The sequence below is a fragment of the Strix uralensis genome, chromosome 3, assembly GCF_047716275.1.
Source record: "Strix uralensis isolate ZFMK-TIS-50842 chromosome 3, bStrUra1, whole genome shotgun sequence".
Lineage (NCBI taxonomy): Eukaryota > Metazoa > Chordata > Aves > Strigiformes > Strigidae > Strix > Strix uralensis.
Genome location: NC_133974.1, coordinates 55846768 through 55858387, shown reverse-complemented (window position 1 = coordinate 55858387; position 11620 = coordinate 55846768). Strand labels below are relative to the sequence as shown.

Genomic DNA, 11620 nt, shown 5'->3' with positions numbered 1-11620 from the left:
TTAATCATCTTTACTACTTTTGGTCTCAGTATACACAGTTGTCCTTAACCCATAAAGGCTGATGAACGTCTTTTTGTGGATTTGCACCAGTAGAAATGTTGGGTTCAGACCACAAGTAATTTTGAAATCCCATGGTATTTTGTGGCATAGTTTAATTTGTTTCAGTTATCCAGCTACAGTAGCAGGCTACTGCAATTAGTTGGCTTATGATATTTGTATGTTTTGATGGTTTTATTTTAAGAGAAAGTAGTTTATTTTAAAAGAAAAAAATCCCCACAACATATGTTATTTATTTCCTGAGGAGTTTCACTTGCACAAGTAGGCACTAAACATTTGAAATTGACTTTCCAGAGCACAGCAGTAAAAAACTTAAGAATTTGGCTTAGTTTCATTTGAAACAGTAAAAATTGATCTTGTAAACATTTCCATAGGAGGTAGGATACATACATTTGACAATCTGTCAAATAAGAGAAAGTAAACAGTTACTCTGTGGTCCTAATAAATAATGAGCAACACAGGCATTAAATAAACATTTTTATACAAAAAGATATAAGTGAAAGACTAGAATAGCATTTTTAATAAATTAGGAATAGATGTAATCATTTCTTTACAATTTATTCTTGTTTGCAAGAATCAGTGGCTCTTTTGGCTCACCCTGAATTTCTGACTGAAAAGCTGTAATAGTGAGAACAATCCTGAGTGATTCACAGACAGGACCCAATCTGAATATAGCTACTTTTCTTTTGTGGAGGGCTGCTAATATCTTAAAATGGCTCCTTTAACACCTATATGTAATACTTTTCTATTCCACCAACTGAAGGGGATTGTCATCATAGCCTTATTGTCAGGATTTGGAAAGTAAGCTTAATGCACTGACATGTCTCTTCCAGTTAGGTTCCTCCAGCAGCTGCTCCCATGAAGACTGTGTTGATTGGTGGTAAAGATGACACCATATCTCTGCTTGGTGGGCCATGGGACTCCAGATTTTCCTGAGAAGGGAACTGACCAGATGTTCCATACATACACTGGGAAGAAGATGTAGTTTGCATGTTTGAAGCTGTGGGAAAAAAAGGTTACCATCATTGCAAGTTTTCTATCTGTTGAATTTAACAAAAAACACAATCCAATTTCATCTGATGAAAACCCTTATCTATCAGGCACACCTTGTGAGGGATGGAAATGTCAACACCTCTGTACTTCACTCAATTTACCTCTACTTCTAGAACTTTTCTTCAGTAGCTCCTCACACCATCAAGGAATAGGTCAAAACCCATGTATAAGTGAACTCTGCTAAAAATCCAGGTAAGGGCCTGAAGTTTATGGCTTGCATATAAGCCATCTTCTATGAAAACTGTGCAAAGCTATTTATGTGCGTTATACTCATCTTTCCATATCTTGCACCATTCAGGTTCATCTTCACTAGTGGTACCACTGCCACCACCTGGCACATATCAACTTAGAATATAGAAGGCACTTGATGGGCACAGTACCTGCATGGTGGCGCTTTGGGTTTTTTTCCCCTCTTTAGCATCCTTGAAAGAACTGAGCACTGAATTCTTGCAGAGACTTAATAGGGCAAGTAACATCTGATCTTCTGTGCAAGGTTAACAGGTAAGTACTGGGAAGATGTAATCTTGTGGAGAAACAAACAGTGCCCTAGTTTATATCTTCCATGCAACCCTTTTTGAAATGTGAGACCAAACTCAGCTGTCATTTGTTTAATGCATATATCAAAACAAACCCTTTGGGGTTAGGTAATTTCACCTAAAATTCACCATCAATGGGAGCTTTGCCTAATACACACAGTTGTTGAAGCACAGGATAGGAAGGGACTATACCACAGGAAGTATGTATCTAGACATCCCTGACCCAGGGTTCATTTGATCTGTTTGGCAGTGAGGATCCTTAAGAGCCCTTAGAAGAGCCCAGTCTGTTATTAGCTCACTTAATAGTTAGAAAGTGTTTCCCAGTGTGGACTTTTCTGCAATTCAGGCCAGTCAATCCACTACTCATGGACAATGGATCACAGTCCTTCTTACGGGACTGTAGAATTATTAAACCCACTGTCCTGGAATTTTAAGGAAAACACATCTTACAATACATCCTAGGTATTGAGCTATTTTATCTCTATATTACATCTCATTTACTATATATGTGAGATATAGTTTAATACTCAGCATTTGTTAGGATGCTAAAAAGTTGATAGCTCTTCCTCAGTTGTTGACTATACTTACGCATAGGAGTCCGACAGACAATTGAAGGTGAGGACTCTGTGTAGTATGATTCTGTTTGTTTTCTTCCGCTGTCATCCAAGATATTCAGTGGATCATGTATATCATTGTATGATGGCAATGATCGAATGCTGCTTACGCTGCTGATTACAGAAACATGTTGATCCACCATTGTTCCAAGCCTGTGAGATTCTGGATAATTTATATTGTTTCCATAATACCCTATTGACAGGAGATTGGAAAAAAGCAGAGTGAAATTACTGTTGAAGAGGAGGGTAGGACACTGTGATAACCTGGGACAGAAGGTAATTGTTACTGGCTGAGTCCCTTGAGAATAAGATTATTTATGTACACATACAGCCTTGTAACATTAGTAACATATGCAGTGGCTGACCCAAAAAAGGAGTGCTAACAAGTGAGCAAAAAAATCCTAGGAGTTCAGTCATCCCTTCAGTACAGAATTGCACTCCCATTCTAATTTCAGAATCAAACAGTAGCCTACAATCAGTTGCCATAAGACACACCATGAGGACTCCTATCCACAGTTCAGTGCTCCCTTCTGAAACTCACAATCAAGGAAAGCAAACGTGGAAAGAAAATCTGCATGGTAGTACATACTTACTGCATATACAAATTCATATAAAACCAACATTTCTAGTGTGTCTTTCTTCCAGAAGAGGGAGGTGTTTTTGCTAACTGTATCTCTGAAGCAGATTGTGGCAATAACTTTACATTTTAAGTATGAGAAATATTAGGGCCAAAGTCTCAAACTAATACACATTTTTATACTTCGTTTCACCATCCTCACCCTGTGACGAGAATGGTATTATGCTGCTCCCAGAGGTAAGCTATCTTATGCCTGCTCTATTTCACAGTAGATGTTTTGGGGGCTTTTCAAGAGATTGTTAAATCACAAGGTCATCCTGCTTTTCCTTCTTTTGTGCAAGACATGGCGATGGTGCCAAAGAAAGATTAGCATAGGTGCAGTAGATGCATTTGAGGTCATCTGAGGATTCACCAGAGGAAAATAAATCCTTAAGTAGCTTGTTAAGCTGCTTTACAATCTCTGTGTGTGTCATTAGAGAAGTGGAAAACAGGAAGGTACAAATAAGAGCTGAAAAACATCATCCATAGAAAAAAACAGAGAAAAGGTGTTTTCCTCCAGCAAGGAAAGACAAACAGAAGGGAAAAAGAAAATATATATTAATACCATTGGAAGTGTTAGCAGGATATGCTGCTCCTGGGCACGTAGACACTGAGTTGCTCAAGAAACTGAAACTCCCAGTATTCAGAAACTGCATATTGTGTGTGTCCTGAGACATGGATGAGGGACCATAGCTGGAAGGGGATCTGGCATTGTATGGAGACACAGCACAACTGTTGCTGAAGTAGTCTCTGGAGAACTGCTGTTCGCTCAAGGCATTGAATCGATTGTGCTCTGCTCTGTGGTGGTAAACTCCTGAAGTGGAATGGGCCTGAGTTCTGAACATAGCCTGGTAATTGGAATTGTTTCCATAGTAATTCTGATTAGTTTGTGACAAAGTCTGATAAAGCGGTTCTGAGTAGGAAGAGCACTGTGAATGTGTGGATAACACTGGACCTACACTTGGAGGTCTCACAGCCATTGGCCCCTGGTTGATAACACTTCCTCGGCTGACCATGGCTGGTGAAATGGGTGGAGTCATCAGGTGACCAGTGCTTTGAGGCAGCTCCATCTGACCTGGAATAAATAAGCATTAGTAGTGATTAGCATTCATACTGCAGTACTGCTGAGTAGATCAGATCTGTTAAGAAACTAACCCTCTAGTGAAGTGTACATTACCATTTGAAACCTTTAGAAAGGATATGCATTGGCTCCCACCTATACAACACAAGTTCTTTAATCCATGGCTTCAGGCTATAAAACTTGCCACTTTCATTCTCCAGCTTGGAGGCTGCCACATTCTGTGGGAAATCCCAACAGTTACAAGCCTCAAGTGTTCCAGGTGTTACTGTTCATTCTTTCCTCACAAGAACCTCACCAAGCCAAGAGGTATAGATAGTTTTATCATTGTTCTAAGAGGATCTATTACTGGCAGGGCTCTACAATTGCCACCTTCTGTAAATGGGGACAGAGGGTAAGCTCATGAAACGTTATTTACTAGAGGTCTTTATAAATGCATGTGGTCATTGCTCCTACAGCAACATGTTACTGTGGATTGAAAGACTAACAAGCAAATAAGAGAAGGAGAAACTAGAAGAACTGATACATACCTGTATGCAGCTGCTGCATATTCTCACTGTCTCCTGTGGTGAAGGGGTTCAGACCAGAAGGTGCACTGCTAGGCTGGCTAGCTGACAAGGACACATAGGTTTGCTCTGCTAGACATTCATTTTTGACTGAAGTGTCACTGGGCAGAGGCGTAGCTTTGTTACGATTTGCTAGGAAGCAAGAGCTTGGTGACGCAGTAAAGGTGGCTTTGCTTGCATCTGGAAGAGTAAGTGAAAACTCTTGATGGCTGTTATGTGTATGCTTATTGCACATAAATTCACCAATAGTATATAGACAGCATATGAGCTGCCTTATTTGTTTGTATCTTTGGTTGCTTACTTCAAAACCCAGTGAAGCCTCCATATTTTGCATGTAGCCAATGAATACAAATATTGCTCTAGTCTTGATCTTCCCAGTGGAACTGTTTGTGTCATACTCCCCGATCACAGATCTACATCACAGAGTATCAGCTCCTTACTGAAGCCATTACAGCAAAGGTATGAATCAGATTTATTCCCCTGAAGTAAATATCAGCAATGAAGTCAAGTAAATTGCATTAAGAGTGAATCAGGCTCATGACACTTCATACTAAAGAATTAACAATGGGAATTTCAGAATGCTTGAACTCTATTTCCATACTGGGATCTAGAGAAAAGCATTTGTTACACTCAGTTCTTCAGTTTTCTGCAGACTAATGATAAACTCAGTGGAAGTTCTACTATTCTTCAGTGGAAACTATGACTTTACCTTATGGTTTCAAGTATGTGACCTAAGTATCCAAGCATGAGGAAACTGCTACACGGGATAATTTTTTTTCCTGAAGGCTGAATTGAAAGAAAAAGTGCAGCATCTACTGTCAGACAAACTCCATGCAAGTTTCTTGCAGCAAAGTGCAGATTTAGAGTAACAATGACCAGAAAGTTAAAGATTGATTACTGGTGCTAATGTTAATAAAAAAATAACTCAGCAGAACCCAGTCGAGTTTCACTGGATTTTTAGGGATAACTTGGACCAGAATTTGATACAAATCAATCTTAATTAATTTTATAACAAAAGACCTGGAGTATATGACTTCAAACTGTCTAACCTTGAAGAAGCCTGGTAGATGGAAAATGTTAAGGACACTGTATTAAATACATTTTGTTTCTCTTCCACTCTTCCACATAGTAATACTTCAGCCAGATGTTCAATAGGGCTCCAAACTTGTGTTCCAACCTTGAAGGGATATTTGCATTTTGGTAACATTTAATACATTCCTAGTTCAAGGTGTAATTACATATTTAAGTTTTGGCAGAAAAACTGGATTAGGCATTCCTGCCCTTTCTGCTATTTATACCTCTTTTCACACTTCAGCATGTGGCCCTTCAGATGTACCTACAAGTGTTTGTCGCATCTAAGGCCATTTCGGTGATACAGTGTATTCACATTCCCACAAAATGTTATTAAGTGAATTATGGTGAGAAGGCGGGAATGAATTGCTGATTGAATGGTCACAAGCTTTTCAGATGAATTTGACAATGTTGCGTATAACTACACCTTCAGGAGAAGACAGTAAGCCTGCTCCTGTTTAAAGTTAAACAAATACGCCAATTTCTAAAAATACAGGAGTACATTCAAAAGAACCAAGCTCTAGTTACCTAAATTCTTCATGTATTTGTCCAGTAGATTCTGGAGTTCTTGTTCTTTGTCATTATTGAACTGTGTCTCCATGGCGAGCAGGATGTACTCATCTAGTAGCATGCGGATCAAATGAAAAGAACCTTTTGGAGGAGAAAGAGAGAGAGTAGCTGAGTTATCTTTGTGACCATCTCTCACCATTCTAGGAGAAGCGAGGGAAACAAACAAATAATTGTGGACTTTAAATGACCTGGCAAGACCAACAAGGAATAGTGCCTAACTTCTAGCTCTAATCTCTCTTTGCACTGGCCCACCTAGCTCAATTGTTTACTGTCCTGTAGGCTATTTGACCACTAATTACATCAAAGAAAAATACTGATGAAAGTGAGACATGCTTTATACTTGAAGAGGGCACACAGTGGAGATAGATAAGGCTGAAGTCTGCTAGAATGCCTCTGCTCTATTTCTGTTTGCCTTGTGCTAAATAACCAGACAATAACTGGTGAAGTCTTTGACCTTATTTCAAGGATATATCACATTAAAAACATGTTTCTCCTTACAGCCATTTCAAATACCCTCTGAATTCTAGATAACAAAATACCTACAACTAAACTTAGGGAATCATGTATTAGATTTAAAGTGAGTTTTACTTGCTCTACCATCTTCTATTTTATAAAAGGTTCTTTCTGAGAGTCCCCAAAAATGTAAACATTTCTAAAGATGGGCATGTGAACCTTAATTTTTAAAAGCCACAAACACTGTTGAATTGGCTGTATGCTGATCCCAGAATTAAATGAGTGGTGATCTGCCATATTCCTTTTGATTTTATGAAAACATACTATGCACAAGAACTTCTATACAGCAGTAATTTTTTATCAAACTGATACACATATAAAATTAATAATTTAAATCTTCTGTTCCCTATACCAAGATATGCAGTTACACTTCCATTGCCATATCAAAACAAATAGACCTTCTAGCTCTTAAATTGCAAAGCAGTATCAAACTGCAATTCAAAAGAAAAATACCTGTTAAAAATGAACATGTGACACAAGTCACCAACAAAATATTGCTAGCATTTACTGCGAAATGTTAGTTTGAAAAACACGTTATACAGCATTTGTATCTTTGATCAAAGAATCTTTAGACTAGGACAGGTTCCTCTGCTCAGGAAATGGTGGAAAGATGGTAAGTGCTAGCATGCATGTACAAAATATGAGTGTTTTCACAAAGCTCAGGTACCAAAACTTGACGCGTTGTTTAGAGTTAGATTATGCATCACTCGAGCACCAAAAAAACTCCATTTGAGAAGGAAGTCTTGAGCTCTCTTCTTTAATGACCTCCCATTTTGCTTGCTTGCCTGAAAGAGAATAGTAAAATACTGGTAAGTATGCTGACTTGCCTTCTGCACACAGGAGAGAAGAAAGAACTGAATATGCTTGAGAGTTCAAGGAGTCCTTGACTCAGGCTGATGTGGCAGGGTGGATGAAGCTGCCTGATTCAAATTATCTTCATAATGTGTGTCCTAAAGTGATAAAGAAGAGCAGCATTCACTCTTTTCATTCAGTGCAACCAGAGCAGAGCTCTGACAATGTTAGATGAAGCAAACTGCTTATTGCCTGGGCTCTGCTGTGCCCTAAAGCTATATAAATTACCTCATACTCTAGTATTAAAGGTGCCAAATTGGTTTGCAAATATACAGGTGTACAGGGCAGAAAGAAAGAAAAAAAAACATCCTCTGGTGCTATGTTATTCCACATAAACAGGGAACAGAAATTAGTCTTTGTACTTTAATGAATCTGTATAATACTGGCCAGACTTTCTCTTAAAAAATAGTATGTTTACTATCATAACACTGATGCTTTTAATGCTGCCTATTTCATACTGTCACTTTGCTCTGGCAGTGATTTGTTCGTGTGGTAATGTACAACCTGTTGCTTTCTCAAACAGCAAGCAGAGAAGCTATAGTGTGAGTTTGACAGTAACCACACTTTAGCATGAACAGAAGGCAGACAGCAATAGAATGATTACGTGTTCTGTAAATTATTAGCTTCTGCTTAGCTGACCTAGTATCAGGACTTGTTGGTGTTTCTTACCCTTAACTACAGGAAAACAATGTTAGGAACCATACTTGTTAACTTTAGTAATACAGTACCACATAGTAGCTGCTGAATGGGAGACTACTTCACCTTTTCTGCCTGGCTTGTTTATCAGGAATTGTCTTCTGAAATTGTGGAATCAATTTTAGACCATAATAATTCAGTTCTAAAATAAGCTGTGATTGCTCAGCTTCAGCGGGAGTTTTGTGTCTATGTAAGTGTCTATGGAGACTTGCTTTGGCTCTGCTGCCCTTAATCATCCAAAGCTCCTCACTGCGCTGCTCACATATGACAGCATGTTAGGAAACTCAGAGTGCTTTAAAAAGAAAGGAATTATCACTGTCTCCATTAAAATTTGGGAAAACAGGTGAAGAAAGGAAAAATGATATGTCCATGGTTATTCTGTAAGTGGCAGAGTCACTATTCTGCAAGCCAGTCAAAGCTAACTGCACTGTCTCCTCCTCTTACATCCATTCATATCAAGATGCTCCTAAAATGATGGATAAGATATTGCATTTCCAGATAGAACAAGACTTGATGAGAAGACCAGTGTTCAGCTACTAACAAGCAATGTGTAACATTTTATTCTGCTAGTTTACATTCATTAGAGTCACCAATTGGGTAAATATCTCTTACTTAAGTTATAACTCAGAACCCAATTATTTTGTTCTGAGCTTTAGTGTAATCATTCCTGTATAACTACATGCATATAAAATTCTTGTGATTCTAAAACACCTTGTAAATCAGGGGGGGAAATATCCAATCAAAACCATCAATTACTGTGTTAAGCTTCTTATAAAGCTACGAAACTGTATCTTCATCCTGGTCTCTAGAAATCCTTCTACAGTTTAGCTACTTCTGAATCCATCTGCTACATTAACTTATACCACATACAGCACCATCTGAATACCATGAAAGAAAGAATTGCGTCTCTAAGGAACAACTTTTGCTCACCTTACTGAGCAATACCCCTGTGATTCTGCATGCACAGATAAGGTGGATGGGTTTCTTTCATGTACAGTTTATGACAGATCTGACTTTAATGTTTTAGTTAAGATACTCCTCAGTTTGTCACACACATAAGACTATTCAACAGCACTTAACATGATTAATTAGAACAAACAGCACTGGAATCTTTCACACCAAATGAAGAACTCCCCTGTTATAATAAGGAGATGGGAGCAGAGATAAGAATCCCATGTGGGAAACCAATGGGACTGCATAAATAAGGGACAGATTAAGGGGAGTAGGATTTGGTCTTGAGTCAGGCAGAACATTTGAAAGGTACCTTGATAACCCTTTGCTCAACCACAGTATCCAACCATTCAATAAATGATTCCACAGTGGCATTCTTCTTTAGAAGGTCCTTCAGTTCTTGGAACACTGTAATAGAGTCATCTACCATGTAAAAAGGAGAACATATCATTGCACGCTATTCTGAACGTGAGAAAAAGCCACTCACCAGCCATATGACAATATTGTAGCATGGAAAGGAAAAGCAAAGAATTAGAGCAGTGAAGAAATAAGCAATTCTGCAGCAAAGCAGACACATATATGTCACACATATATTTTAATCACTTAAGCATTATAATGTTACAGGTTGTAAGACAATGAAGTTTTACAAGAAAATAAAAGCAAAAAAAATTCTGATATTTTTCATTCCTTTTATGATTCAGCTTTGAAAACTACTCTATTACTAAGTTTAGTAGCAAAGCTATATCTGTAATGTGATAGATTGGTATACTGTCTTAGTTTTCCCTTATATTTTACAAGTTTCTCACAATCTAATGTAAAGCTAACTTCCTCAATTCCCATTTTCAAAAAAGTGCCTGAATGGCCAGTTATTTCTCTTCTCCTTTTTTTAACCACTGTGAAAGAATACAAAGAACAAAATAGAAAACAATTACACAAGAAGTAGGAAATGGGCAACTCAAATGAAAATGTGAATAGGATTGTGAACCATTGAAGAGAACAAACTTTCATGACCAAAGTAACTATTTGGAGTACAACACATTGCTATTCCTTTCAGCTCTCCAAACTCTGTTCAGCATGAGTCCTATGACAAAAGTTATCTTTTTAATAGAGAAAATGGCTATATCCTTTTTTCAACAACAAGTGTGTATATGAAAATTAACACCCTCAAAATTTGTACTTTATTCTGTGTATGGAAGTAGTTGTTACACTTTATAGAAAATTATGGGGTTTTTTAAAGATCAACTTCAGAAAAAAAAGCTATTCATCACCAAAAAAAAATTAAACTAGCTCCATTAAATTAAACTAGATCCATTAAATTAAACCATAATGATATGAAATTTTTGAGACATCAACACTGAGCTAGATTAGAGAATGCAGTGACTATGTGTGCCTTTTCTCAGATCATCTCCAAGTAGACTAGTGTGGCATGGAATGAAAGAGTGAATTACTTTTAATAATGAAGATATAGCACCATGGACTTACATTCACTGTAGACCTCTCCATCAGAGTCTGTGCTCCCTGAGACTGCAAGGAGTGCCTGAGAGCCAATACTATTCAAATCAACTTTTTCAATATCCGACACCATGGAATTCACCACGTGCTGATCAAAAAGGGCTGGCCGAGCAATCTGTAAAGGCAAGATAAAATGCTGAGACCTTGGCATGGTTTAACTCCAGCTGGCAACTAAGCACCACACAGGTGCTCACTGCTCCCCAACCTGGGATGGGAAAGAGAATTGGAAGTGTAAAAGTAAGATAATTTGTGGGTTGAGATAAAAAAGGAAAAAAAAAAAAGGAGAGAAAAAAACAACCCAAGAAAGACAAGTGATGCAAATGAAAACAATCACTCACCACCAACCAACTAATGCCCAGTCAATCCCCAAGCAGTGGTGTCCCCGCCAACCTTATCCCTAGCTTTATTGCTGAGCATCACATCATATGGTATGGAATATCCCTTTGGTCAGTTGGCTTTAGCTGTCCCAACTGTGTCCCCCAACAACTTTATGTGCACCTTCAACCTACTCGCTCGTGGGTGGGGTGAGAGGCAGAAAAGGCCTTGACTCTGTGTAAGCACTGCTCAGCAATAATGGAAACATCCCTGTGTTACCAACACTGTTTCCAGCACAAATCCAAAACATAGCCCCATACCAGCTACTATGAAGAAAATTAACTCTATCCCAGACAAAACCAGTACAGACCCACACATGGGGATCACCTGAATAACTCCTCAGAGAAGAATCATATTCTGTTTAATATTCTTATCATGGCTGGGTTTTCCATAAATCGGATGAGATAATGTTTCAGTTCCATTAGACGTCTAATGCTCTTCTAATGTGCCTTCCTATCGTATCATTTTCACAATGTAACCCATGTGCTACTTCTGTCTTAATATTTATGAAAGAGAAAACTAAGTCAAGATGAATATATGGTACAGTTATTCATGAGGAT

General features: G+C 38.2%; 1 protein-coding gene across 1 annotated transcript in view; it reads right to left on the bottom strand.

Annotated features, from left to right (window-relative positions):
* Nucleotides 1-538: 538 nt before the first annotated feature.
* The window catches only part of RFX6 (regulatory factor X6), a 36593-nt gene continuing 25511 nt past the window's right edge, over nt 539-11620 (bottom strand). The window contains exons 12-19 of the mRNA XM_074864758.1: nt 10656-10800; nt 9487-9596; nt 7342-7459; nt 6120-6242; nt 4485-4700; nt 3442-3951; nt 2235-2453; nt 539-1057 (exon numbers count right to left, since the gene is read on the bottom strand). Of these exons, the coding sequence (XP_074720859.1) occupies nt 891-1057; nt 2235-2453; nt 3442-3951; nt 4485-4700; nt 6120-6242; nt 7342-7459; nt 9487-9596; nt 10656-10800 (1608 nt within the window). The 3' untranslated portion in view covers nt 539-890. The remainder of the gene's footprint in view (nt 1058-2234; nt 2454-3441; nt 3952-4484; nt 4701-6119; nt 6243-7341; nt 7460-9486; nt 9597-10655; nt 10801-11620) is intronic.